This window comes from Echiichthys vipera (genome assembly GCF_963691815.1).
Source record: "Echiichthys vipera genome assembly, chromosome: 9".
Lineage (NCBI taxonomy): Eukaryota > Metazoa > Chordata > Actinopteri > Perciformes > Trachinidae > Echiichthys > Echiichthys vipera.
Genome location: NC_139834.1, coordinates 9,288,298 through 9,314,030, shown reverse-complemented (window position 1 = coordinate 9,314,030; position 25,733 = coordinate 9,288,298). Strand labels below are relative to the sequence as shown.

General features: G+C 40.4%; 2 protein-coding genes across 3 annotated transcripts in view; both read right to left on the bottom strand.

The window, feature by feature from the left end:
- Window positions 1–458: 458 nt before the first annotated feature.
- On the bottom strand, window positions 459–20,327 carry kdm5c (lysine demethylase 5C). Of its 2 annotated transcripts, XM_083920011.1 has the most exons (29): window positions 20,023–20,327; window positions 17,808–17,955; window positions 16,635–16,712; window positions 16,403–16,525; window positions 16,138–16,308; window positions 15,823–15,957; window positions 13,862–13,918; window positions 10,385–10,508; window positions 9,784–10,058; window positions 9,290–9,448; window positions 9,062–9,181; window positions 8,807–8,965; window positions 7,693–7,874; window positions 7,381–7,543; window positions 7,168–7,287; window positions 6,882–7,076; window positions 6,523–6,704; window positions 6,260–6,384; window positions 6,021–6,168; window positions 5,856–5,946; window positions 5,312–5,694; window positions 4,697–4,835; window positions 4,387–4,566; window positions 4,111–4,239; window positions 3,261–4,010; window positions 3,042–3,084; window positions 2,746–2,945; window positions 1,667–1,855; window positions 459–1,557 (listed from the first exon to the last, which is right to left on the bottom strand). In XM_083920011.1, exons 2-29 carry the CDS (start codon window positions 17,949–17,951, stop codon window positions 1,549–1,551), a joined length of 4,773 nt encoding a protein of 1,590 aa, XP_083776137.1. In that variant the 5' UTR covers window positions 17,952–17,955; window positions 20,023–20,327; the 3' UTR covers window positions 459–1,548. The 2 variants fall into 2 exon arrangements, with proteins under 2 accessions (XP_083776137.1, XP_083776138.1); XM_083920012.1 differs by lacking the exon at window positions 13,862–13,918.
- A 4,995-nt stretch (window positions 20,328–25,322) lies between these two features.
- Window positions 25,323–25,733, bottom strand: part of LOC310952004 (uncharacterized protein) — a gene marked incomplete at both ends in the record, with an annotated part of 1,077 nt that continues 666 nt past the window's right edge. The window contains one exon of the mRNA XM_083920491.1: window positions 25,323–25,561. Coding sequence (XP_083776617.1) covers window positions 25,323–25,561 — 239 coding nt within the window. The remainder of the gene's footprint in view (window positions 25,562–25,733) is intronic.

Below are 25,733 nucleotides of genomic sequence, written 5' to 3'. Positions count from 1 at the left end.
CATACTGTTATCGTGAATGTGTCTTTCTATGAACTTGCTTCAAACTCTAGCATAGTTAAAGAAAACATGGTGTACTTGTTCAATATTGTGATGTCCGTTCTGTGTCTGCCATTTTACAGTGGAAGCTTTTCTAAATAAATGCTGTGATCATGAAACATATTTAATTGCTGCTGTGTGTCATGATTCTCATAAACCATCATTACCTGAAAGGAGGTTAGGTTTTTGGCTTGGCTATTTTTAGGTATTTGTGCTGCATTCAGGTGGTGTCTGAATAATCAGAATAATGAGATCCAGCCTGGGAAAATTATGGAAAAGCCACAAACGCCCCTTCACGTAGGAACGTTACATTGTCAGAAAGAGCACGCCTTGGCGTTAAGTCTGCGCTTTCTATGTGCCCTTCAAGTTGATCTTAGGACTAAGAGTTTTAAAAAGAGAAATGATGATAATGAGTCAACATATCCTAAACAATTCTAAACCTTTATTTTTCTAACAAGAGTGAAAAGAAACAAAGGCAACATTAAAATGAAAAGTTTTTACACAAACTCACGACAACTGTGTGTCTGCAATATCAATAATAATTATAATAATAATAATAATAATATTTGAACCCAGGAAACAAAATAAACTGTGACAAAGTGAGTTACAGTGAAGTTACCTTAATTTGAGAGAACGAGGGAGGGAGAAAAAGAGGTAAAATTGAAAGGAATAAAATATGGAGTCAAACGGATGGGCGCATAAAAAAAGGAGAAAAAAAAAGGCATGGGGGGGAGGGGAGGAAGGAGAAACAAGCCAAGAGGTACAGATATCCATTTTGGGAAAGTAGCACCAAAAACATTAATGCCTGTTTTTAACACTTCCCAAAATTTACTCAGTTTATTCAAAATGCATGTCCCCTCAAAATAGCATCAAACACAAGATTCAGTACAACTAAAAAAAAAATACAAGTGTAACCACGGTGCTGTAGTCTAAGATCAGCAGTCAAAACCTTCTGCTGTACCTCAGCTTCAGGACTCATGCCCAACAAGAACGGTCTAAATGAACCCCATAGCTTAGCCAACTTCAACGAGTGGACTCAAGTGAAGTCAAACTGCAACTGCCGGTGCGGAGACGGGCTCTGGTTGAACTAACATTTAATACGGTTGGGATAATGTAGCATACTGACTGTCCTCGACAACTCTAGACCAAAGACACCCCTATTATGGAAAGTCCCACATCGGTCCAACACAGTCGTAATATGTTCACAGGAAAAATGGGTCCAGGGAAGGTGGAAAATAAAGTCTGGGTAAGACAGCGAGTCTGAAAAATAAAATAATGAGATATGGCTGAGTTTAGGATGAGGCGGTGGAGTGTAGAGGAATAATCACCACTCTGTTAGTGTCTGAATGTGTGAAAGAGGGATGAGAAGGGACAGTGGGTACACAAATGGGGGCGGGTGGGTGGGATGTCCTGCATCTTTCTATAACTTGACACTGTCTTCTGGCACAGAATGCTCCGTCCCTTCAATTCCTCCGACTAATCCGTTTAAACAGAGCTCCAGCGCTGACTTTATCACAAAATCTATTAAAGAAAAAGGGCAAAAATGTTAATCTCAAATAAAGCTTAAATCGATGCATTAAAACATACTTTTCCATATAATCAAGCAAAAGAAAGTGAAAAGGGGCTGTACCTCTGTATGGGTCTTGACCGGTAACTGAGGGGGAGGGCTGTGGCTTATGGGACAGGTTTTCTTTGACTCCGAGGCATCCAGTGACCTTTCTCCTGCCCCTTCCCCACTGCCACCTCTGTGGCTCTTTCGCTTCCTTTTGGAGTCCTTGGTTCGTCCGCGGCTGGTTCGCCTCTGCTCTTCAAGCTCAATCTGAGAGAGAGCGAGACACACACAGGGACAGGACAAGAATATCAAAAGAGGAAGCAGTTGAAGCGGACAGAGCTCACTAAAATAATTTAGAGCAAAATAATTTCCTGGTTCCTTTTATCAGTCAGACATTTATTCTTGATACGAAAGAGACGCATTGAAACAGCACTAATTAATAGTTCAATAAAAATTCTTGCATATCTGTACATGATCTGCTCATAAAACAGTATGAAATTCATCAAGTGAAGGAATTCAACAGACTATGCACTATGGGAATATTATGTAGTATACCTCAATTTAATACATCTGGAATTCATCACATCAATCAAAATGTAACTAAGGGACACTGGTTATTTGGTACGCGTTTATGCCAGTGGATGCAAGTGGTTGTAATGCACCAAGAAATGCAGCAGTGCAGACAAGACTGCTACAGAACAATCAGCTTTACAAATGATTTACAAGGAAGGAAATGCATTTTAAATGTTTGCAATGCCTTAAGGATAATTGGAGAAAACGTTTTTTCAATAAAACTTCACAGGGCACCTTTATTAAGTATGCAAGCTGGGGTTGTCCTGAATATACTTTTATGATCTTCCGTACTAATCAACAGCGATTACAAAGGGGGCAGCATGAATCGGGAAGGAGCCAGCCAGCATGCAAACACTTTGCTGCAACATGTGTCTTTGTTATGAAAAAACTAAACAAAAACAAATATCTGAATATCAAAACTGTATTGCACTGTAAGGGCTTTTCATAAAAGTTGGCACATTTTTTTCAACACCCTATAGTGCACCTTGAGTAATTGGGTGTATTTATGATTAATTTTTCAGGTAAGTTTGCACTGATGTAATTTTGGTTTAAAGCTTCTAAATAAATGTCTTCATTTTCCTGACCTGAATGAGCGTGTGCAGTGTTTCTCTGGGTGGAACAGAGGCCGCTTGCAGGACTTTGTGGATGATGAGTGTCTGGTCCAAAGACACCTCAAGCAGATCTCCTTCCAGCTGCAGCTCCTCCAGCTGGACCCTGGTGGCTGGTAAAAGCTCCACTACCTGGCCTTTTAGCAAAGGCAGCAGGGGCAGCAGAGACCCGACACCTGAAAGCAGCGCAGAAGGAGAACGTTTTGAGGATTGGCGACACACTGCCCAACTCATCTTTTGATGGCAACTTCGAAATCCACACATCATCTTACCTGTAACATTTGACTTCTTGTTGATGCCATTTTCACATCCAGCCTGCAGGGACACAATCATTACATTAAATAGACGGGTTGGCTATATATGATAAAGTGAAAATAGCAACTCCATTAATTATTATGCAACTGACAAAATCAAATAATGGTTGGTTAAACAGTTTACAGTTAGTCTATATTTATTTTAATATTAAAATACAGTTAGAATAAGGTTTTTACCTCAGTGCCATTGCTTTCCTTGGTGTTCTTTTTAGGTGACTCCGTCAGATCAATGACTCCTTCTTCTCCTTCTCCTCCCTCGGAGTCTGATAAGACAATCACTGTACTCCCTTCTGTCTTCTTTTCCTTGTCTTTCTCTTTATTTTTCTCTGTCTCACAACTGAGAGTCTTTTTGAGTTCTTTCAGCCTGTGAAGTGCCTGCTGCAGCTCTGGTGTCTCCAGTGCCTCCTTGGCTCGGCCCTGCCAGGTGATGGCCCTCTCTGTGAGACACTGCAGTGCTTCTCCTTCAGGCAGACGCACCGGCAGCCGCTGCAGGGCAACTAGTAACGCCAGGATAGTCTCCAGGCGTGGCCGCCGTGACCGCTGGCATCGCGGACACAAGAAGCGCGAGTCCCAGTCCCACCAGCATAGGGGGTTCGTTGGTGGTGCAGAGGAGGTAAGCAGGGAGGGGAACGGAACACAGCCGCCATGGAACCAGTCCTTACAAAGATGACAGCGGAGTTGAGGAGCACGAGGTGGATCGGCGCACACGCACACTGACTGAGGAGAGGTGGTACAGGTGTGGTTACTGTTACCGTTCTCTTTAAAAGAGTTCTCGGAGAGGCTGGATGTGTCCGTCTCCATGGCGTCGTCCCTCCTCCCATTCTCTTTGCAGCTCGCAGCGCTAAGTCCAGATTTACACATGTTTAGTTTCTGTAACCTCAGTAGTGCCTCCTTCTCCTGGTGCTCTCCTTCTTTGAATGCCATCACCTAGAGATAAACAAATCAAGTTCACATACAGAAGTAGTATATGTCTAAAAAGACATAACTAAATCTTAGAGATTACAAATGACATGCTCAAAAAACTCACAATCGCTGCAGGGTCCCTCAGGTCCTGAGCAGAAAGGCCCAGAGTGTTGGTGTCAGAATCCTCTAGAGGATCATCCAGTGACTCCATGTCATCTCGCCTCTCTCTCCTTTTTGCACACGGACATAATACCTGCAGGGCCACACTTGAGTTTAATGCATGCTCTCTTGAAGGTTGCCTTACCAAGAGCTCACTGTACTGATTGTTGATCAATCAATGTTGATGAAAATTCAATCTATTTGATTGAATTTCTTTTATATTTTTAATATAGTTGCCTACCTCTAGCAGACTGTGCTGACTGCTCTTCTTCAGGAAGGTCTTGGTGGCCTTGTCCCTCCAGGAGTGAGCGCTGGCTACCTGCAGTTCCAGTTGTCTTAACTCTTGCATGAAGACTGGTAAATCCCTTCCAATAGCCACCAGGCCCTCCAGGTCATCCAGGCATGGGTAATGCTCCCCATTCTACAACAAAGAAAATAATTAATCATAACGCTAATATAACAATATGAGGTAGTGCCTATGTTGCATTGTTGCGTTGTTTTCAATCTAATTACAAAGACACCAGGGGGAATTCTTTTATTTTTATCTTTACCTGGATTTCCTCGAGGTCTGTTACCCAGGCTCGTGCTCGAGTGAGACAGCCCTGTAGAGCCAGAATGTTGGGAAGCTTGACTGGAATAAGCTGGGCCTCATTTACTATCGCCTCCAGAGTAGAGAGTGGGTGCTTTTGCCTGGAAAAACAAAACCATAATTAAGTAATGTTGATACCTTTGCAACAGGTTAAACGAGTTCGGAAGGGAGGACAACTCCTGCGGCTGCTGAAGCATAAAGAAAAAATAATGGTTCGACTTGTCTCGAATTCTCTCTGTTGCCATCAGGGTGTCGTTATGTTTTGCCTGCATGTAAAACTAGCCTCCATTGAAAATTGTTCATCTGCAAACCGACATTCAAATGCTCTGTTTCTTTTTTTCACCATTGTTATTGTTGGGAATGTCTTATTTTTTTATCTGATCAATTTTATTTAGGAAAATTTTGTATAGAATGTATTCCACATTTTAATTTCTCCGTCATTGTGGGCTTTTAACATTTCTTTATTTTATGCCTCATCTCCTCTCTCCTGCTCAACCATCTTAAAGGAAGTATTAATTACTAAAATGCATCTCGAGGAGAGAGGAGGCTTGATAAAGTTGTTTTGAATTGGAATTACCTTTGTTCTAGGCAGATTTGTGCTTTCTCCTCCCAGCGTTCTGCAATTGTGAGCAGCTCCTGAAGCTCTGCCATGGCCGTCTCAACAGACACACTCTGGGGCACGTTGCAGCCTGCTTCCATCAGGTTCCTCAAAACATCCAACATCACCTCCTGCCTGTCTCCTCCTTCTGTTCCCAGGGTGTGCCTCACCTCTGTCAGCCAACAGCCCTGCTCCTTTAGGCCCTGGAGTAAACTAACCTCTGGAACCACGACAAGCAGCTTGGCCCCCTGCTCCAACAAAGTCTGCAACAGCTCAGGTGTTGGAGGGTCCCTCCTCCAGTCCCTGTCATTGGCCAGTTCTTTAGCCCGGCTCTGGAAATCCTCCACTGTTCGCAGAATCACCTTTAAAATCAAACGTAACAGAGGTAAACTGTAAGGGCACTGAATAAGGGTACGACTTTTAAGATTAAAAAAACACATATACAGCACTTTTGATCAATTTTAGAAGAATAAAATCTGTCAAAAATACAAACCATTTCACTCAGCGTGACATAACTTCTCACCTGCACATCCTCCAACTGGTTGATCACGCAAGGCAGGTTCTGCATCGTCTCTACCAAAGATTTCAGCTCCGCCAAAGTCATCTTACTCTCGCTAAAAAAAAGCAATATGTAAGTGCATGTAACTGGACAGTTAAGTGTACATTTTAAGTATGTGTTCCTTCTTACCTGGTATTTGAATTACTGAGGAGTTCAGTACTTGTCTGCTGGCAGCGTTCTATGTCTTTAAGAACTGTGTTGAGTTTCCGCAGAAGTTCGTTGTTGGGAAACTTTTTTTCCTCTGCTTCAGTCTTCAGCATTTCCAAGTCATCAATTCCTGCAATTCAATAACCATTTGGTCTTCCAATTTCTTTTAAGATAATATGTTGAAACCAAGTTTAAGGGATACATGTTTGTTGATTTCCCACCTATCTTGTTTCCCTCTTCCTGCTCAAGTGCCTCTTTCACTCTGTTGGCCCAGGAGTCAAAGGACTCAGACCGAACCTTTAATCGGTGTAACATGGCTAACAACTCATCCAGGGTATATCTGTATCTGCAAAGTGAAGGGATTACAGAAAAGATTTACACAGGGGATCCAATTAGAAGGAAATACCACTGTCTTAAAGAGTCTGTTGTCAGTCAGTATATCCTGGCTCACTACAAAGCACACAACCACACAAGGGATAAATACCTGAGGTAGAGTTTTTCAGTGGGGCAGTTGCACAGATCCTGAGTGTGATAGAGACATACAAGACGCTCGGGACAGTTTGAGCAGGCCAGAGCAGAGAGGAAGCATGTGGTCTTACATTTATCACACTGTCTCTCATCGTCGGGCAGCAGCTCAAATGCTTCACGCTCTGCTTCAGTAATGCCCTTCAGGACCAAACCAAAGATTTAATTAGAAAAACAAATTTCACATATCCCCACAAGCACATTACAATATCTGACAAATTACGCATGGTACTTAACTAAAATGATTCACTTACACATATAGAGTGAATGAATGGATAAATAAATAAACCAACAAACAAATCTCTAACATCGTCTCACCCTCTCCATCAGACCCTTTCGTAGCTTCCTCTCCTCCTGAACAATAATGAACATTTCCCGGTGTGTAGCTGCAGCCAAGTTAAGGTCTAGTTTCTCTGGGCTGGCAGCCATTTTACAGGTGAGCTCCTCGTGAGAGAACACACAATACCTTCTCAGACGCCGGTAGTGCTCAATACAGGAACGGCCGGCAGGCAGCTGAGAGGTAAAGAGCAGAGCAATATTGATTATGCAGTAATGTGAACGATCTGAAATGACAGCTTGAGACGGACGGTGTAAACAGACGTACCCAGTCTGCCGTGCAGAAGTTAACAGCTTCAGCAAAGTTATATCCCTGATTGAAGCCACTGTGGTAGGCTCTGGGGAAGGTGATGACGAACTCACCAGCACACTGGTTTGTACGTACAACCTGCCCATCACAAACACACAAGTGAATCGAATTATGTTTTATATTAACAAACCATATTTCTGCTGTGTGCATGTGTGTTTATGTGAGACTAACCGGTACACCGTGAGACATGAGGATGTTGGGGTTCATGATGGTGACCAGCTGGTGCAGGAGGTCAGGTTGAAACTCAAACAGCTCTGGTGTTAGCTTCTTCATTACCCCCTCAAGTCGCTCTGCTGCCACAGAGGGAACCCCATACCAAGTCTTGGGTTCACCCCTGGAGATGGTAAAAAGTAGGAAAGTGAAGAACAGAGGGGTTAAAAGACATGACATTATCATATCCTCTATGTTTAAAGTCCCAACTGTTTAAAGCCTATGACTACAATAAGACTAAACCCACAAAAATACACAAAAATAATTCTATACCAGTGCAGGTAGTTGATGGAGTAGCTCCAGTGGTCTTCAATGTGCCAGCAGAAAGCTGAGAACACCATGCCAACATAAAGCCAGGGCACCTTCATCCCAGAGATGTCTCCATTAATGTGGCACAGGAGTGACTGCTCCAGCACAGGCATCACATTCAAGTTCCAGCCACTGCGGGCATAATCCTGACCAACAAAGAAAAAGGTGGGCACTGAAAATAATCACTGGACTAGGATTATACAGAAAACCTGATAACAGGAACAATCTAAACTACACTGCTACCTTTTTTGAGAACTTTAGAATTTATAATAACAATTTCAGTCAACTACATTCTGAATAGGGTTACACAGTTATGCTGTTAACTACTTATCTGGGGTTAGGTTTTGTTTAGCTGGGTATTATTTTATTGATTCTGAATCCAATTGTACTCACTGATCTAGATTTATTTCTTGACATATTTGAGCAAGTAAAGAAAATCTGATTACTGATCTGACTCATTTTTATTTCATTCTTGCAGTTTTAGGCTACCATAAACTGTCATACATTTTCAAGAGGTTTAGTGATTCTTGTCACGGCTAGAGCCTTGATAGACCAGGCCGACATCTGGCCATTGGGGAGCAACTGTCGCCCTAGTTTTTGCAATGTGTCCCGCAGTGTTGGCACTCGCCAGTGGCTTTTCGGCTAATTCAGCATATTGAATCAGCGGCGGAGCCCGTCAGTGAGAGAAATGATTCTTGGCAATTCAGCATTGCGATGTTTGATCGTTGCCACTACTTCTTTGATGTCACGCTGGTGTGTCTGGGCTTTAACCCTACCATCTCAACCAAGCAACTACAAATCCCCAGAACAACCAGGCAGTTATTCTTGCTTTTCTCCCATCTACTTTAAGGACTTAAATCAAAACTGTTAAGTTTCTGTTAATTGGAACGTGTCAATGTCATTAGTCAGTGTATTCATATTAAAATCGACTTCTAGTGGAGTTCAATGTTTTACTTGAGTAGTTTTCAGTATTTTCAACATGTAATCTGAAGCAGGATGCTGTAGTTTTAGCAACCTTGACAGTCATTCAAGCAAAGATTTCACAAACTTCTGTTGAGGTTACCGACAATGTGCATACCTCCTCTTCCTTTGTGAGCTTCCTCTTGCCATTGTTCATCGGAAAGCCGCTGCCAAATTCTTTGGAGTGTATGTCTGCTCCATACTCGACAACCACGTCTTCCTCGATACTACCGACTAACCTCCAGAACTCTCTCTCCACAAGTTCAGTGGGAACCATCTATAACACACAGGCTAAAGATTAGTCTCTTGCAGTTTTACCAGTCAGGGCAGAGTTGTGCTTTATAATGAGAGGGTGACGTGCGGATGCGCTTACGTGGACAGGCATGTTGAAGTAATCTGCTTTGAAGGCATCTGCCATTTCCCCAAAACTCTGAAGAGTGTATTCTCGTGTGGCCTGTTCAAAGCCAAATGCTTCTGCAGGTTTCTTGCACTCCTACAGAAAATTAGAAAGTGAAAAAAATAAAAGATTTGACAAAGAATAAATAGAAATCCAACAAACATGCCATGAGTATTGCAGACACAAACTTTCAAATATACTTACTTCTGCCACACACTTAGGGCAGCGCCAGTTGCCTTTAGGAGGATCAGTGAGTGGGGGTAATAGACAGTAGGTGTGGTAGTTATCGTCACAGCCATCACACAGCAAGAGTTTCTCATCATCGTCTCCACGACCACACATCCGACACACAAAAGAATCCACCTTTGCAAAAGTAAGAACAAAAAAAGTGTCAAACTCTCATTCTAGTGCTTGGAGCCAGATGAGTATTTCATTTTTAACTGGAGCAGACAACCACAGAGCCCTATGAAGCACCAAACGTGTAAAAGTCAACACAAGATCAGACTGTGTTGAAAAAGGGAGTCACTATTCTGTCAAAGACAAAATCACTGCATTTACATTAGAATGACAAGTAATACAGAGCACAGTGCAATGTGTTTACATGCCTTTACAACCATTCAGCTTCTCTTGCTACTTTGATATTTAATTTTGTCATGTTGATTTCAACTTTGCCTGGTTGCATTCGTCCGTCTACTTACACACTGTGGGTTGCTGAGGTTGCGTCTAAGCCTCATGGTCATTTTGGTACACGGTCCACCTGTATCATCATCCTCCTCCTCTTTCCCATCTTCTTCTGCTGGTTCTTCTTTCTTCATTTCTGTCTTAACTGTGATGGTAGGCGGAGGCAGTTGGGGGCTAGATGTACTCCTGTCACTCTGCCTCTCTTTGATTGGCTCCACTGGCTCAACTTTGACTGAAGTATCACCAAGAGGAGACACGCTTTCCTTGATAGTAATGGTTTGAGGCAGTTCATCTAAAAAAAGAGGAGCAAGAAGTGTTCAGAATCAGAGGTAGTCAGTTATCACAGAGTCAAATCTTTTCAGTGCAGGGCTACAAGTTGGCAGCTTGACTGTAATTGAACCAAAAACAAGTGCCCACAATTTGATGAACTGAGCCAATATTTGAGGACTTGCCTCTTTCTTAAGATACTGCTTTAGTTGCAGCAAAAATAACTGTTGCTGTGTTGCCTCAATATTTCCAGGTTTCTCAAAATTATGTTTACCAAATTTAAATACCTTAAAAGGTTTAACCGTATATCTGAGAAAGTGTTTAAATTGAGGTTGTGATCATGGCACTTACCTTTCTTCCGAATGCCTTTGTCCCTTGCCACCAGTCCAAGTCCCATCATCTTAGGCCCTGCACCATAGATCTGTAGCTTCTTCAGTTCTGGGTTCTTCTCTATGTCTTCCTCTGTAGGTTCAGGCTGTGGATGAAAGTGCATTTTCCTCATGAAGGCACAAACAGACAGACAACAACTACTCTCCCAAGCACAAAGAGCCAAGCACGGTCGAGCAGAACAATGCCATCACAAGGAGGGATGGTGCTCGGTTAGAAAGTAAGGAAAAGTTAGCCTCGATCACAGTGAAAGCTTGAATGACCCACCACCAGAACACACAATCACCAGCAGTTGCAACCATACAGTTAAGAGTAGGGGGTTATTTAGATTCAATTGGGATTTTTTTTATCAAAATCTTGATGGTGTAATAGTATTATTTAGGCTGGCATTTGTCATTAATATGGCATTTTGAAAAATATACACATCTGAGTAGCTGTAGTCAAGTCATAAGGCCTGCACAATAAATCATTTTTTAATCGCTATCACAATATGAACTTACTCAATAATCACAACATTTATTATTTATACTACCAAAATATCAGGTTATACTTGTCATAATTTAATAGTTAGCTTCCTGTTCCAACCACATATCATTCTGTCTGACTCACTTTAATCAACAATAAGACAACAGTATAAAAAAATATATAAAATGGGCGCTTTGTTAGCTGGGGCTCGACTTGGATTCGCCTCCTTTTTTAAAGTCAAAACTGCTCTGACTTAGACTTGTTAGCTCTGACACTCGGTGCGTTTACATGCAGTTTAAAAAACGATTATATTCGGGTTAAGGGCATACCCCGGTTTCTCAAACACCATGTATACACCCTACCCTGGGTAAAATCGGGGTTCTCAAACCCCGGTTAACAGACCTAGAGAACTCCTTCAGTTCCCTGATTATTCACGCATGTAAACAGCATTCTTATTATAGTTATTATGCTCCCCATTCCGCGGCAGTGGCTTTTGCCCCAAAAATAGAATCAACCAGGAAGTAACAGCGAAGAAAACATGAAAAAACAACAATACAGTGTTACCTTTAAACCAAGGGAGAGCTTCGTAATTTACAACATAACTACCAAGAAGACCCATTTCGGTTGTAATTCTGTCCAAAGGTCAGCTGTTTGTGATTTTGACAAAGGTGAACCGAAAAAAAAGCTGTATTCAGTCCAACTGTATGTTGGCGGAGCACCACCTACTGTACTGGAGGTTGAGTTACTCCCGTCATTTCCCCATCCAACCCCTGCTGATGTATATGAGGGGAACTTCAACATTCCCTTAACCGGGGTAAGGCCATTTTCGGGTTACTGATGTGCATGTAAACGCACTGACTGCTGCATTACAGTAAACTGCAGTGATCCTTGTTTTCTTCCAGCAGAAAGTTTTTATGTGTGTGAAGAGGTGAAAAGCAGTTTAAAGTGATGTGCTCCTTTAAACATTTCTGTTGTTGTTGAAATTGGTAAAACACAAAGTTGTAGTGAATGCTTTGTCCTTTTAGACTTCGTCCCATGCCTTCAATTATTTTTGTGCCATGCTTGCGGGCACTAGTTCCAGTCTGCCGTATGATTGCAAACAGTACACACAAGTCATATAATCAGCAATGTAGACAGAAACACAGAAGGTCTTAACGTCACTTTCAATAACCAGTCAGTAGATCTAAAACGAACATATAAAACAGGATATGAAAAACTTCCCAGTTCTTATATATTTAAGACAGGTTCTTCTCTAAACACCCATTAAAGGTGCTTTCACACTTCTAGTTTAGTGCTAATCGGGGAGAGGGTTGGCTTCTACATTGGTGTGCGCAAAAAAAATCTGCCATCTATGTGCAGTCAGAATGCAACCTGTATACCCACCACATGAAAAAGAATGAATGCGTGTCATGACAACTTTGCTACTGCCAAAATCAGGACAGATAGAATGCCATAAAAAACACCATCCAAAACTTTTTGGGTGTATTACATGGTTGTATTTTCTGCATAGATAAAAAGGCCCTTTTTCTGGCACCCAAACTTTGTTAATGAAGAGACTATACAAGTGGGGGGAGGATTGGAAGCAGTTGACAACAAAGCAGAGCAGCACGGCTTGCTAGTAGAGGACAAACCAAACAGACAAACCCAACAAACAAACCTAGATAGGCAAACAACAACTATGTGTTCCAAAGGGGTAATAAGAATTAAGAGTTTCATAAGTTTCATTTTACTGTCCATGAGACTATGGTAGCCTGGAAACCAGACATATCTGCTGAGCTCATGTTTCATTTGCTCTGGCAGGTACGTCTGGCCCCTTTCCCATTTAGACAGATTTCTAGCAGATTAAGATCTGACGGACCAATCACAACCGTTCTCATGTGAAGACAATGACTGACAGCTTAACCATCCAGCCTGCAGGTCCCCACAGCACAGTTTACCAGGCTAATAATTTTCAGATCAGATTCTGTTACTGTATTGCTGATTTCTTACATATTTTGTTTTCAGAAATACACTTCAGTGTAATGTGTATAATAAATAACCATATACATGTTATGATGCGTCTTATCTTTAATTTGAGAAAGTGTGTGACCTGGCTGCCCCGTTTTAAAATGGAACCCGTCCCAAGTTACGACGTTTCGTTGATGTGATTGGTTGAAGGTCTATCTGACTGTGTCCAGAGGATTGCACTGTTGTTAGTGCAAGTAAAATTAAATGCACTAGGTTCTTCTATGTGAGTGTGAGTGCACTCACAAGAGAACGCATGCAGCCACACTGTTCGCTGCTGTAGTAAGTAGACAGTGAGGCAAAACAGCAGAAGGCACACACACAGACAGCCCATTAACAAAGAATTTAAAGCCAAGTGCAACCAAGGAGAAAGAGCATGGGTGAAAAAAGAGAAAGCTTAAGAGTGCATCAGCCCCACAACTAGACTACAAAAGTGTGTTTGGTAACTGGGGATATGGTGAAAGTTTCTTCAAGAGCCTACAGTGAACTGTGCCATCTAGGAAATCTGAAATATTAGTTCTCAACAACACTGGCACAAATTTGAAAACCTTCAAGACCCAATATTAAGCTGTTTTATTTTTAAATCTATAATAAGATGCCTTAAAACACACTGACACCATGGCTCCTTTTAATAACAGTCCTAGAGAAAGTTCTCGGACAACAAGAAACCAGCCAGGTGAATCTCCCTCTCGGTGTTCATTTTCTGGTCTAGAAATGTTAGATAGTGGTGATCTAATAACTTGCACCAACTATTATTGTAATGTCAGATATTTAAGCATTTTCCATGTCTGCAATAGTCCCGTGACCCTATTATGTGTTGAGGAGTATGATTGCATGTTAATGAAAATGTTTTAGTGGTTAGTTAAAATAAGAACATCTAGACAACTTCAGCAGGGGTGAGGAGGTCTAGGAAAAGAGGCAGGAAGAGAGCAGGGGAGCGAAAGGTGAGCTCATAAGCTCGAGAGGCAGTACCGCAGAGATGAGTTGAGAGCCAGTGGTGAGAGGATGGGGGGCCAGATCCTCTGGACCCTGCAAGGGGAGACAATAACAGCAACAATAAACTAAGACGAGAGGGAAAAAGGGAGATGAGAGACAGGAAGGGATGGAGCCACTGGTTGTCACTGGGACACAGTCACATCTGATGTAGTACACACAGTCCAACAGGAACTGTTGTGGAACTGAATCCTCTCAAATTCAAGTTTATTTTTTGATTATGTTTTTTGGTACATCAAGTAATTCTTCAGAGAAGGCTGCATCATTCAAGGTCAGTTTGCAGTATGATAGGTTAGTGTGTTGTGGATATATTTGTTTTTTTTATTCAAGCCAATATAAAAACATGCTATTTGATATTTCTGTCATCTCAGCTCTGACCTTACAAGTTGCTGCCAACAACTGACTCAGCTGTCACACCAACATTATTTATTCAAAATCGGGCAGCTTTGGCAGCAAGAAGAAATGGGGTTGCAAGATGTTTCACAATGTAGTGTTTGCTGGTAAATAAGAGAAAATGATCTACTGTATTTTAACTGGAAACTTTTATAAATTAAGGTTAATGGGAATAAAATACAATCTCATCGGAAATGCTTAAAAATGTGCTTAACAAAGAAATGCACTCCTGTCCCATATTAACTGTTCTGATGACTTTTTTTTTTTTTCTTCAAAGAATCTGCATCAAACTTAGTTTTGTTCCTATAAATTTACTATAGGACAAACCATGCAAAACAAGACATGTATCCCAGCATATTAAATGAAAAAAGAAACTAAACATATACTCAAAGTATGATGAGTGGGCCATTAACAGCTTGGGGGGGGGGAGCTTAGGATGCATGTCACAAGCATGAGATAACGGGATGTTGTCTGATAAAGCTGCACTTTGTATTGGAAACATTAATGAAAAAAAATGTTGTGTACCAATATGTGGCTTATGAAATAAACAGTTGTGTCTACCAATGAGATGGAAGGAAGTGGAAGAAAGCAAAAGCAGAAAATAAAATAAGCCATGGAGCAGAGAGCAAAAACAGCAGAGTAAAGCACAGCAGCATGGCAGGATGAAGAGTAAGCAAGCCAGGATGCGCTTTGAGTGCACTGTGACATCTTCCAGAAACTGTAACCGATGCACAAGGGCACATGGACAAGTACAGAAAAAGTTAATAACATAACAGCATGATACAAGCTCAAAGACTATCCTCCAAGAAACAATTGAGTAGTCTGCTGGCTTGAGTTTCTGTTTGCCTGTAATGATGGAAGCTCTGTTGCCGCTTATTTGGCTGATCAGCAGGCAGAAGATAGTACACCATTACATGGTAGCAAACTCTACAATGTTAAACTTGATAAGAGGCTGCCAGCCTTATATATTTGCAGTTAAATCCAGATCAAATAGCAAGTGTTTATCTACTGTATACTTAAGTTTAAAGTCCTGGGAAAAGACCTGCAGATTTCTTTCAATTACAACATAAAAACAAACCATAGTTTGCACATTATTTAGTGAAACTTCAATTTAAGATTTCCCTGTTATTACAAGTTTGCAATTAACAAGACAACAAATACATATATCATTAGTAGCAAGGACTTTTAAGTGTGGTTTAAGTTGCGTGGGAAACCACCTTGATAAAGTAATCATAGCCTGAATACCTTGTAGTTCAATTCATTGTCAGGTTGAAATTCACACTTCCAATACATTAACACTGCGGAAACAAGTTTCTCTTTGACAGATCAGCTGCATCAAACTCATGCAATGTTTGTGGTCATGAAATGCAACGGTCTAAACAAAAATATTATTTATCTCTGATGGATTTGATTTTGGTAAAACCCATACAGATGCGTGATCCAAAAAGTATATTTAAGTGACAAAAGTAAAGTTCAGTATAGAGTCACTGGTCATAACGGTATGAAAATGTATTGAATTACAGGTAAGGATAGGAACTCTCACTCACATCAGGCTGGCAGCGGTTTGCTCTGCGTCCGTAACTGCTCATTTTGGATGGCTGCACAGACTGTCGCAGGGGGATGGAGTGGGGCTTGTACTCTTTATCCACATCCTCACCATCATAGTGCTTTGGCTTGCAATGCTAGAAACAGTAAAAATAGAGTTTACATGAAAACAGATGTACAGATGATTTGCAGTATTAAGTATTTTGATAGTGTACAATGCATCATATAGTGATTAAGCTACTCTCCCCTGATGGACTCATTTTGAATGCTATCTATTAACTGATCAACACAAAAAAGAGAGATGAGTAGTATGATACCGGCATCCTGGCACCAGACTGGAACATTTCAAAGGGGTAGACGATTCGCTCGTAGTGCGATCGCAGCAGAGAACCAATGTTTTTGCCTGGAGGGTAGCCAAGCCTCTGAGCCACACGGGCCCAGCGCCGTTCCTTACAGATCATCTCAAAACCTCCTTCATCTGTCACAATCTGGAACAGAAAAGCATTTTTTGACAAGTTGAGAAAATTATAAGTCAGGAATAAAAAACTAAAAATCTACTTTAAAAACCCCATTAATATCTACCCTTGAAAGGCCGAAAAGATCCAGGATGCGTCTTTCAATATGTGGAATTTTCAAGGAGGATGCCTGAATCTCCCAAAACCTGGCGATGCGGTCCAAATAATTAAGCTTCACTCTGGTCTCCGCCTAAAATAAGATACATGAGGGACCACCATGATTACTATGGCCATTTCCATCAACAACTTCAATTATTTGCCAACAATGTACAGCTTTAAGAGAAAAGAGAGGGACTTACCTCCAACTCATTTAGCCTCTGGATGCGGGGTGTGAAGCGGAAAGTATCCAGCTCCACTGAAAATGGTGGCTGCCAGTCCTATTTGGGGGCAAAAACATTACACTTGTAAGCCTATATGCTAAATCAACACAATGAAATCAAAACAACAAATGAACATAGACATGGGAGATTAATGGGATAGTGTGCGTAGTTTGGGCTTTAACCTGGTTTAATTCTGACTTTCAGGCTCAAGAACTTGGCCCAGATTTAAACAGGAAGGTTACTCAAGGTCACCTTCTTGAGAGCAGGTGAAGTTCACACTATTAACAACTGAAAGGCCTGCCTATAACTGCATGACTAGAATTCCTACAAGATCTTAATATAGGAAAAATGCTGCACTGCCGGCAATGTGACCAGCATTTAGTAGGACTACTGTAATATGTATGACCGCATGATTATGACCACCAAACCCTAAAGCAGTGAGCAGTGGTAACGCTTTAATTTACACACTTAACACCATTTGGAGTTCTCCTGTAATCATAATCCTGTTCTGCTGCAAAAACATTTATTTTCTTTTTAGGTTTTATTCTGTAATGTAACAATGTATTTCCCAATTCCTTTTGTTAGATAAGATAGCTGTTTTCATGAGAAGCACAAAATGTAGTTTATAAAAACACAAATGCAATTAAACATAAGTGTTAATCATGTTTTGGGGATAGTATGTTTACAAAACAGAACAAATAGCCGTTTTATTGTTTTTATAGCTCATTGTTGTGTAAATGTTTCACACATTCAACCAGGGTTAGGAATTAGCACCAGCTTAAATTTAGATTTGCTTCAATAACCAGCAAAAAAAATAATAGTAATCTAACGAGTGGATGGCAGATTTTGGAAACCACCAGCCCTAGTGGCAGGTGGACAAAAGAAGTTGATTTCTAACCCTGCTGAATCATTATTTTTGCCTTTGCAACAACACACATATCCATGGGAATCAGTCATTTGATCTCATCTCATACTCATCATGCTGCTCTTTTTTGTTGATTTGGCACACCTAGTCATTATAAAGACTTAAACAAGGAGTCCATGTGCGCTTTACTTAGTACTTATAGATACACGGTTTAAACCAGTAAAGAACACAGCGATCAGGTCATTCCTTTAACATAATCCATGCAAAGCATAGCAACAAATATTTACTGGTGGAGGTCGAATTTTGCAAATTCCAGACTTCTCTGCAATCGGACGTATCTTGGCGATGTAGCCCAGGGGGTCCTGAAACTCCTCCCATGATGGCTCAAATACTGGACACTCCGGAGGAGGTACAAACTCTTCCACTTCCATTGCCCTGATAACAGAAAGATCAAGAATGCACAAGTTAATATCTCAAGCAGGCTCACTAATGGGCAAGACAGCATCCGTACAGCATCCCGCAAAGCATTTTAATTTGTAGGTAACAATTTAAAACCCTAAAGCATTGAACTGATACTTCTGTATGTTTAAGTATGTTTACTGGCCAACATTTTTTCTTAAAAAAAATAATACATTCATATCTCAATAAAAGTTCCCAATAACAGTAAGCGGAAACAAATTTTACAAAAGGTGATGTAAAGAATATGTCATCTTGACTTGATAAGGAATCAGATAGACCAGTGTTTGGTATGCAAAAGGCCAGTGCATTTGTTTACTCTTCCTAGTTCCTGGTCCAGCACAGTATTGTAATATTATCAGTTTTAAAAACAGAGAAAGTTTCTCTTCATGTTTTATAGTTTATCATTTCCTCAAAATCTTTTCATTATAGTCAATAACAATAAGACATGGATAATCACAGGATGAGGGTTTTTTTGTCCCTTGAGTAGTCCTCCCCATCCCCCAACACCAGACACAGCAAAACTAATGCCATGATCTGTTGAATCAACAAGGCCCGGTTTGGCAGAGGGCAAAAGTTTTTGGTGATTGCTTTATCAGTCACAAAACAAATGAAAAATACAGAAGTGATGGCGACATTTATGTATGCACTTGAGCAACATGCTTTGCTTCATTTAAGTTATTTGCACAAGAGTGTTCATAAAAGAGTCTTTGAAGAGTCTATGGATATTAACTGGGGCATTTCTTAAAACAAATCCTATTCAATTATCACAACTTAACAACTCTGGGACTTCTTCCATCTATCCGATTCTTCAAAGGCCTTCAGACAAACAATGGCGTGGAGGCCATGAACTCGAAGGTATAAAAAGGCCATGAAGGCATCACTACTCACAAGTGGGCTGGGCTATATTAAATGAGTAAGCTTTTAGAGACACACATGGCAACAATTACACATTCATTCCTTTGCAGAAGCCACATAGAGACAATTAAATGATGTCTTGTTAACATTACTCAAGAATACATACAACTGTTAGCTGATAACTAGCCCCTAAACTTGATAGAACTGGCTCTAAAAACTAACCTTACCTTCCAGCGACAGCCATAACAAAAACAATTACTGAAGAAAATTTAAATTTCTCAAATTAAATTATCTATATTGGAGTTAGCTAAGGTGTCATCCGTTTGTGTCTATTGTTCAGGTAGCTTCGAGCTAACGTTAGCATTGAGGCCTCCACTTCTCTTAGCACAAGTCCCTTCGCCTCCCACGGTTTTAGGTAACTAACACGGATTTGTGTCACCAGTCGGACAGTTTTTGGCCGAATCCTATCAAACTTTCTGTTTAACTTCAAATACAAATGATGGGAGTAATGTTTTGAGTCAATTGAATGGTGTCAAAGTGAAGTCTAACTTCTTATATTTGTCAACAAATGTAGTTTTACCAGCCTAGTTTATCTTTTGTGTTTACATGAGCCGTCAAAAGCGACGCTAACACCGGTGAATTAGCCGTCCAATAGCCTTGGCCCTACTCGGACGCTCTAAACATTGGGTGCTGCTGGTCGTCCTAAATAACATGAATGCGGTCAACACACATCCGGGATCTGCATAGTGAAATTGCATACTTCATCAACTCCTAAATATACCGCAAAACATCTTAAACTCTCAATTTCCATTTTTTAATGTATTCCACCACCTGAGCCACTCAGGCTAAGCGTCTCTCTCATCGAGGTCACTTTTGTTCCCTAAATAAACGTGTACAAAGGTGGAATTTCATTTATAGGTTCTCAGAAGTGTGCAGATGAATTCTACTTGCATTTCACATAGTAAAAGCACAACGAGAAGACCGGAAACTGCGGCAGCACCGAATCCGTCCGGACAGGGACAACACCAGCGAACGCCGTCCGCCTGGGGATAACAGCTATTCCACTCGACGCTAACAACCAGCTAACGCTATTCATACATACACGAGACGTTATGTGCCATAAGAAATCTTATCATTAGTTGACTCCTTTACACAATACAATGTGTCGTTGCAGTCCTCGTAACTGACCCAAAGACACCTCAATGTCCCGGGGTGTGATAAGGGGGGATGGTCCGTTCTTCTTCCTCTGTTGTTGTGATGACTGGTGGTTAGCTGACGTCGGTCCAGTTGGCTAACTGTTAGCTGACGCCGCTAAGCAAAAGTTGGCCGTTTTTCCAGCCTCAGTGCTCCATATAACTGCTCCGCTCTGTCCAGCACACGGGTTCAACAAGCGGATTGGTTCGTTTAATTGTACGCTGGAGTGTCAAACTTTATCAATTATGTCGTTATCAATCACTTTGCTCGACCCAAATATCATCACTCTATTCCAAGCCATCCTATCTTTCTTGATGAGACGCCATCTTAGTTTTTTTTTTCTCACGACCGAAGCACAGCCTCAAGTCTTCACATCACGTCTCTCACGTTTACTCCCTGAAAGTAGTACCCACGTACGCCACTTCAGGCACGGGTTAGATAGACCAACGGGAGTCCTTCCAAGAGTAAAACTGAAAATGCCTCAACTCCTTAAAAATATTTAGAAATCGAATTAATTTGATTAAAAAACACATGATATCGCACAAAAAGAAAATACATGTCACTTTTCGTACCAGTGTTAATATGCATTATTATTATTATTATTTTATTTTGCTTGTATTATTATTGTATACAGCTGATCGAGGTTTAGTTTTATAATACTTACATTTGGTTGTTATATCATTGCATAATTTGTGTGTTGCATATGAAGAGCCTCGTTTTTTTTCTCACGACCGAAGCACTACCTCAAGTCTTCACATCACGTCTCTCACGTTTACTCCCTGAAAGTAGTACCCACGTACGCCATTCAGTGGGACCTGCTCATGGAGTCTTTGTGTAAGTAAAATAAGAAATGCCACAATACATATACAGTGGAGGTCAAAATAATAATTCTTGAAGAATATTGTTATTTTTATCGTCCATAATTTGATAGAATATCTGCTGTGGCTGTACCACTGTTTTTTAATAACACAGGCACTTCAACAAAAACCTTTTATTTAGTGAAAAAAAACAGTAAAATAAGAGAACAGTAACCACTGTGTCGGAAGAGAAGATGTAAACAATAGATTTAAAGAGGCCCTTTCTTTGAATGACTTCAGCACATCTGCGCCCACAGGACATCACTAGTTTCTCTCACTGCTCTGGTTTCATCTTGGTCCATTTCTTCTTCAGTCTCTTCCACAGTTCAGTAACTGTGGTGGGTTTCTTACACATTACTTTGTCGCAGACGATTTTCCAGAGATTCTCTACGGGGCTTAGATCTGGACTCTGGGCTGAACATTTCATTGTTTCAAGGAACTGCTTCACCTGTTTTACAGTGAGACATTGTCTTGTATGACAATTGCAGCTGATTGGGAGACAACTGCAGTGAAGGTGTTGCATGTTGCTGAAGGAGGTTCACATAAACATTTGCATTCACCCTGACATGGAGCTATGTAGCTGAAGAAGAGGCCCAACTCCTGCTGCAGAAAACAGCCCCAAACCATGACACTTCCTCCTTCAGATTTAACTTTAACTTTACACACTTTGGGTTCAGTCTGTCCCCAGTCCTACGCCGAACACAATGTTTCTATCAGAGACAAATAAAGTGAATGTCCTCTCATCTCTGAAGTCACTCTGGGCCAGTTCTCCTCTGTCCACACAACATGCTCCTCAGCAAAGGCAAGTCCAGCCTTTTTATTCTTTCTGCTGATGAGAGGTTTGGTCACTGCAGAGTGGGCTTTCAATCCAAATTGTTTTAAACGATGAGACTGTGCAGAGACAGAATCTTGCCCTGTTCAGCACTGAACTGGAGACCAACTCCAGCTGCAGTGTTGAACTGATTCCCCATTGAGAGTCTCCACATAATCCTGTTCTCTCGGGCACTTGTTTTACGTGGACGACCGGCCTAAATGAATCTGTGTCCCTGTAAAGTTTCAATATTCTTGAAATCACTGACTGTGAAAGCCCAACCTCTCTCTGATGGCTGAGAGGGTCATCCCTTTGGCCTTCATCTGGGCGACACCAATAACTGGGAGGAATCTGAAAGTGTTCTCTAATTTTTCTCAGGGTTTTTTTTCACAAAATAAAGGTTTTTGTTGAAGTGCCTTGATTATTTAAGAAAACATGCTCGTACAGCATAATGAATAAAATATTAATACGATGTTCTCTAATTTTGATCTCCATTGTAGTATCATTAAAAATATTTTACAATCAAATGAATTTGATAAAAAATACATCACATTGTATAAAAAGAAAAGACGCGACACTTTTCTCATTAGTGTTAATATTCAGTATAATTATAATTATTACTACTATTATTATTATATTAATAATATATATTATAATGTATATTTTTAATTGTGTTAATTTATTTATTTTTAATTCTGCTTTTATTATTATTGTGTACAGCTGGTTGAGGTGGAATTTCACAATACTGACATTTGGTTGTAATATTGCATAATTTACATATGAAGTGTTCATCTGCTAAAAGAGAAATGCCACAACTCCTTAAAAATATTTTGAAATCAAATTCATTTGATTTATAAAAAAAACACATATCGCATAAAAAGAAAATACATGTCACTTTTCGTACCAGTGTTAATATTCATTATTATTATTGTTATTATTATTATAATTATTTTATTTTACTTGTATTATTATTGTATACAGCTGATCGAGGTTGAATTTTACAATACTTACATTTGGTTGTTATATCATTGCATAATTTGTATGCTGCATTTGAAGATCCTAGTTTTTATGTCAACATTTGCCATCATAGCTAACTATTGAAAAAATGTTTTGATTTTTGTCTCCAGTGAAGAACTGATATGCAAAGTACCCTACATATGATCACTTATCTTTTAATGTGTCATAATTCTTTCCAGATTAACAAATATTATGTTTGTTTAGAAAAATTTAATGGTACAAGCAGATGTTAAGTTGTATAAAAAGTACACACAGACCAATTCACCGCAAGGACACTTTAATTTATCAGAAGCAATAAATATTCACATCTCAATTCTCTATTCTTTCAGTACACATAATACATACACAAAGAAAATAATGAAATCATTTGTTTTAAATGATGTCAATAAGTGCACTGACAGATACCCTTTTTTAGGCTTTAATTTAAATCATGGTAACCCATTCTCTCACCTTCAGTCAGAAATAATAAGAAAAGAAAAAGAAGTCAAAATTCCTTATGGCCAACATCTCCTATCCCTCTTTTGTATTTACAGACTTAGTGGCACTCACATGCACGCACCTGAATACATAATGGGAGTAGTTCATCCCATAGCTATGATAAGAAGCCTATGTATAATATATTATGTACATTCAGATTTATACAGTACAATCTATTCAATAAGTGCAGATATATTCATGCAAGAAGAGTCAAAAAAGGACACAAAAAGAAAAGGCAAGCCAACACATACTTATAAAATCTTCATCTGACATTCTTGACTTTCTCCAAATCTCCTAAAAATCCTTTTGTTTTTAGGATTCAGATCTTCTTGAGCTTCGTCATCTCTCTCAGTTGTGTGTTACACAGAATAGAATTCTTTACCCATTCATTCTCTCCTAAATTAGAATATATTATATATTATATGAAGTTTTCCCTTGGTAATCAGTGGCACTGAAGGTAAACGACAAATCAGCGCTCAATTATAGCCTTTGCAGTAGCAAAAAGTGGTAACACTTATACAAGGCCTGCAGAAAAAAAAAGTGTGTGTGTGTGTGTGTGTGTGTGTGTGTGGGGGGGGGGGTTATGTACCTGTAGGCTATATTACATTCTTCACTCTTGTTGTGTTTTTAAACAAGAAGCCCTCAGCGGGATGCCATCAGAAAATGTAATGAGAGGTTTCTAAAAGGGGCAGAAGAGGGAGAATTAGAAGAAGGTCATTTCTGACTTAAGACATCACGTGTGCAAAACCACAAAACCTCATGTAAAAGCGTGCTTTTTTTCAATACATAGAAAAACACACAATGACTAAATCTGATGACTGCGAGGAAGTGAGCGTACAGTAGGTGCCCTGTATAATTATGAGGGACTCTTTCCAATTTCCACAACCATGTTTAAGCCTCTTTTTTTCCAATACTGGGGGCCTTATAAACCATGAAACATTAACTCAGATCCATTCTTTAAATTCAAGTTTTGTGAGAGAATTTGAGAATTTGAGCCCATTTGCTCACATCAAACAAAACAGAAAAGAAGGAAAATTGTTGGTGTTCAAATCTGAACAAAACTAAACCTCATTTTCAACAATCAATAATACTAATTATTAAAACGATGAACTCAATGGAAAGCATGGTACTTTGGAAATAAATCACACTTCACATATCGGAACACCCTCTAGTGGTTATGGCAAACTGAGGGAATATATGTGCATATACTCTCTATAACCACATACAAACATCTGCTGATATAATTAATTACTGATCAAAACAATTATCGTACAATATTCATCATACTCATAGCAGGTATATTATAATATCGATAAAACAGCAAGAAGCTTCAGAAACATTCAAAATATATTATTGATTGTATCATTAATTTCCCATACCCCACTATAAAGCCAGGCGGCTCATGTTGACATGTAAAAGACCATTAAGCAAAAGACTGTCAGGAAACCGTGCACTGGTTTCGCAGTTTAAGACAAAGCAACATATCTGAGGTCTTCTTTAGAAAAAAAGATGCCTGTCAGCAAAGCGAAACCTGCAAAAGTGGACAGAGACATCATGAAGCCGAGTAAATTATTGCAAAGTCAAGGGACATTTTTTGCAACTGTTGTTTTTAATGCAAACCTCCGCTGGAATGCATTTGGTGGTCGTTATTTACATCCCCATGTAAGCAGCTGGATATATATGGTCTCCATTTTTTCCAGTGTCACATTATCACATCTTGGTACTGCACATGTAAATAGTCTCATACAGACTCAACTAGACTTCAAACAATAAACTGAGGCAATATATCTATATATAGATTTAGTTTCATCTTAAATTATATGGCTATAGACTTTTTTGATATTGTGTGTGGAGTGTTTATTCATATGGGTGTGCATATGTGTGTGTTTCTGTGTGTGCAGATTTCAAAGATGTTTGCACATGCTATTTAACTCCAGCTGTGCTCATTATCTCCACCTACATATGTGGGAAACGGAGGTGGAAGTAACAGAGACGAAGCAAACTGCGTTTCCTCTTGTCGCTTGCGCTGCTGCTGTTACTTTCTGTCCTGGCAGACTTGGTCCTAGACCTAGTTCTGCCAACCTCCTCCACTCTATAATCTGGCCTCTGACCCCTGGAGCCCCACATCCTGCTCACACCACGGTACTTATCCGGTTGATAGGTTTGGATTTGGAGCTGCCCCCTGTACCTGTCGCTCCAGCCCCCGTCACCTGCGGCCCCTGCTGAGGCTGCCCGGGGTGCTGGGGGGGGAGAGGGGAGAGAGGTGTAAGAGGGGTAAGGGGGGATGAAGGGGGGGGTAAAGGGGAGTGTGGTGGGGGAGGGGGGATAGAAGAAAGAGCAGGGTACTGGGGCAGATACGGGCCGGCGGACGCTGCGTGATGCGCATTGACGGAGGCGGACGGCAGGTTGTGGGGCAGAGTGCCGAATATAAAGTGTGTTTGATGGGTGGAGTGGCTGGCCGGGTGTGGTGTGAGGACGTGTCCGGGGTGGGTTTGGGAGTGTGCGTGGGGGTGCGGGTGGGAGTGGGATAGGGTTAGTGGAAG

Coding starts and splice junctions, on each gene's coding strand:
- kdm5c (XM_083920011.1), bottom strand. CDS start 17,951: ATGGAAGTGGAAGAGTTTGTACCTCCTCCGGAGTGTCCAGTATTTGAG. Junction 9,182..9,289: donor GCCCTAAGTGTGTGGCAGAA/GTAAGTATATTT, acceptor AATTTTCTGTAG/GAGTGCAAGAAACCTGCAGA. Junction 4,567..4,696: donor CAGACCTCGAGGAAATCCAG/GTAAAGATAAAA, acceptor TCTTTGTTGTAG/AATGGGGAGCATTACCCATG.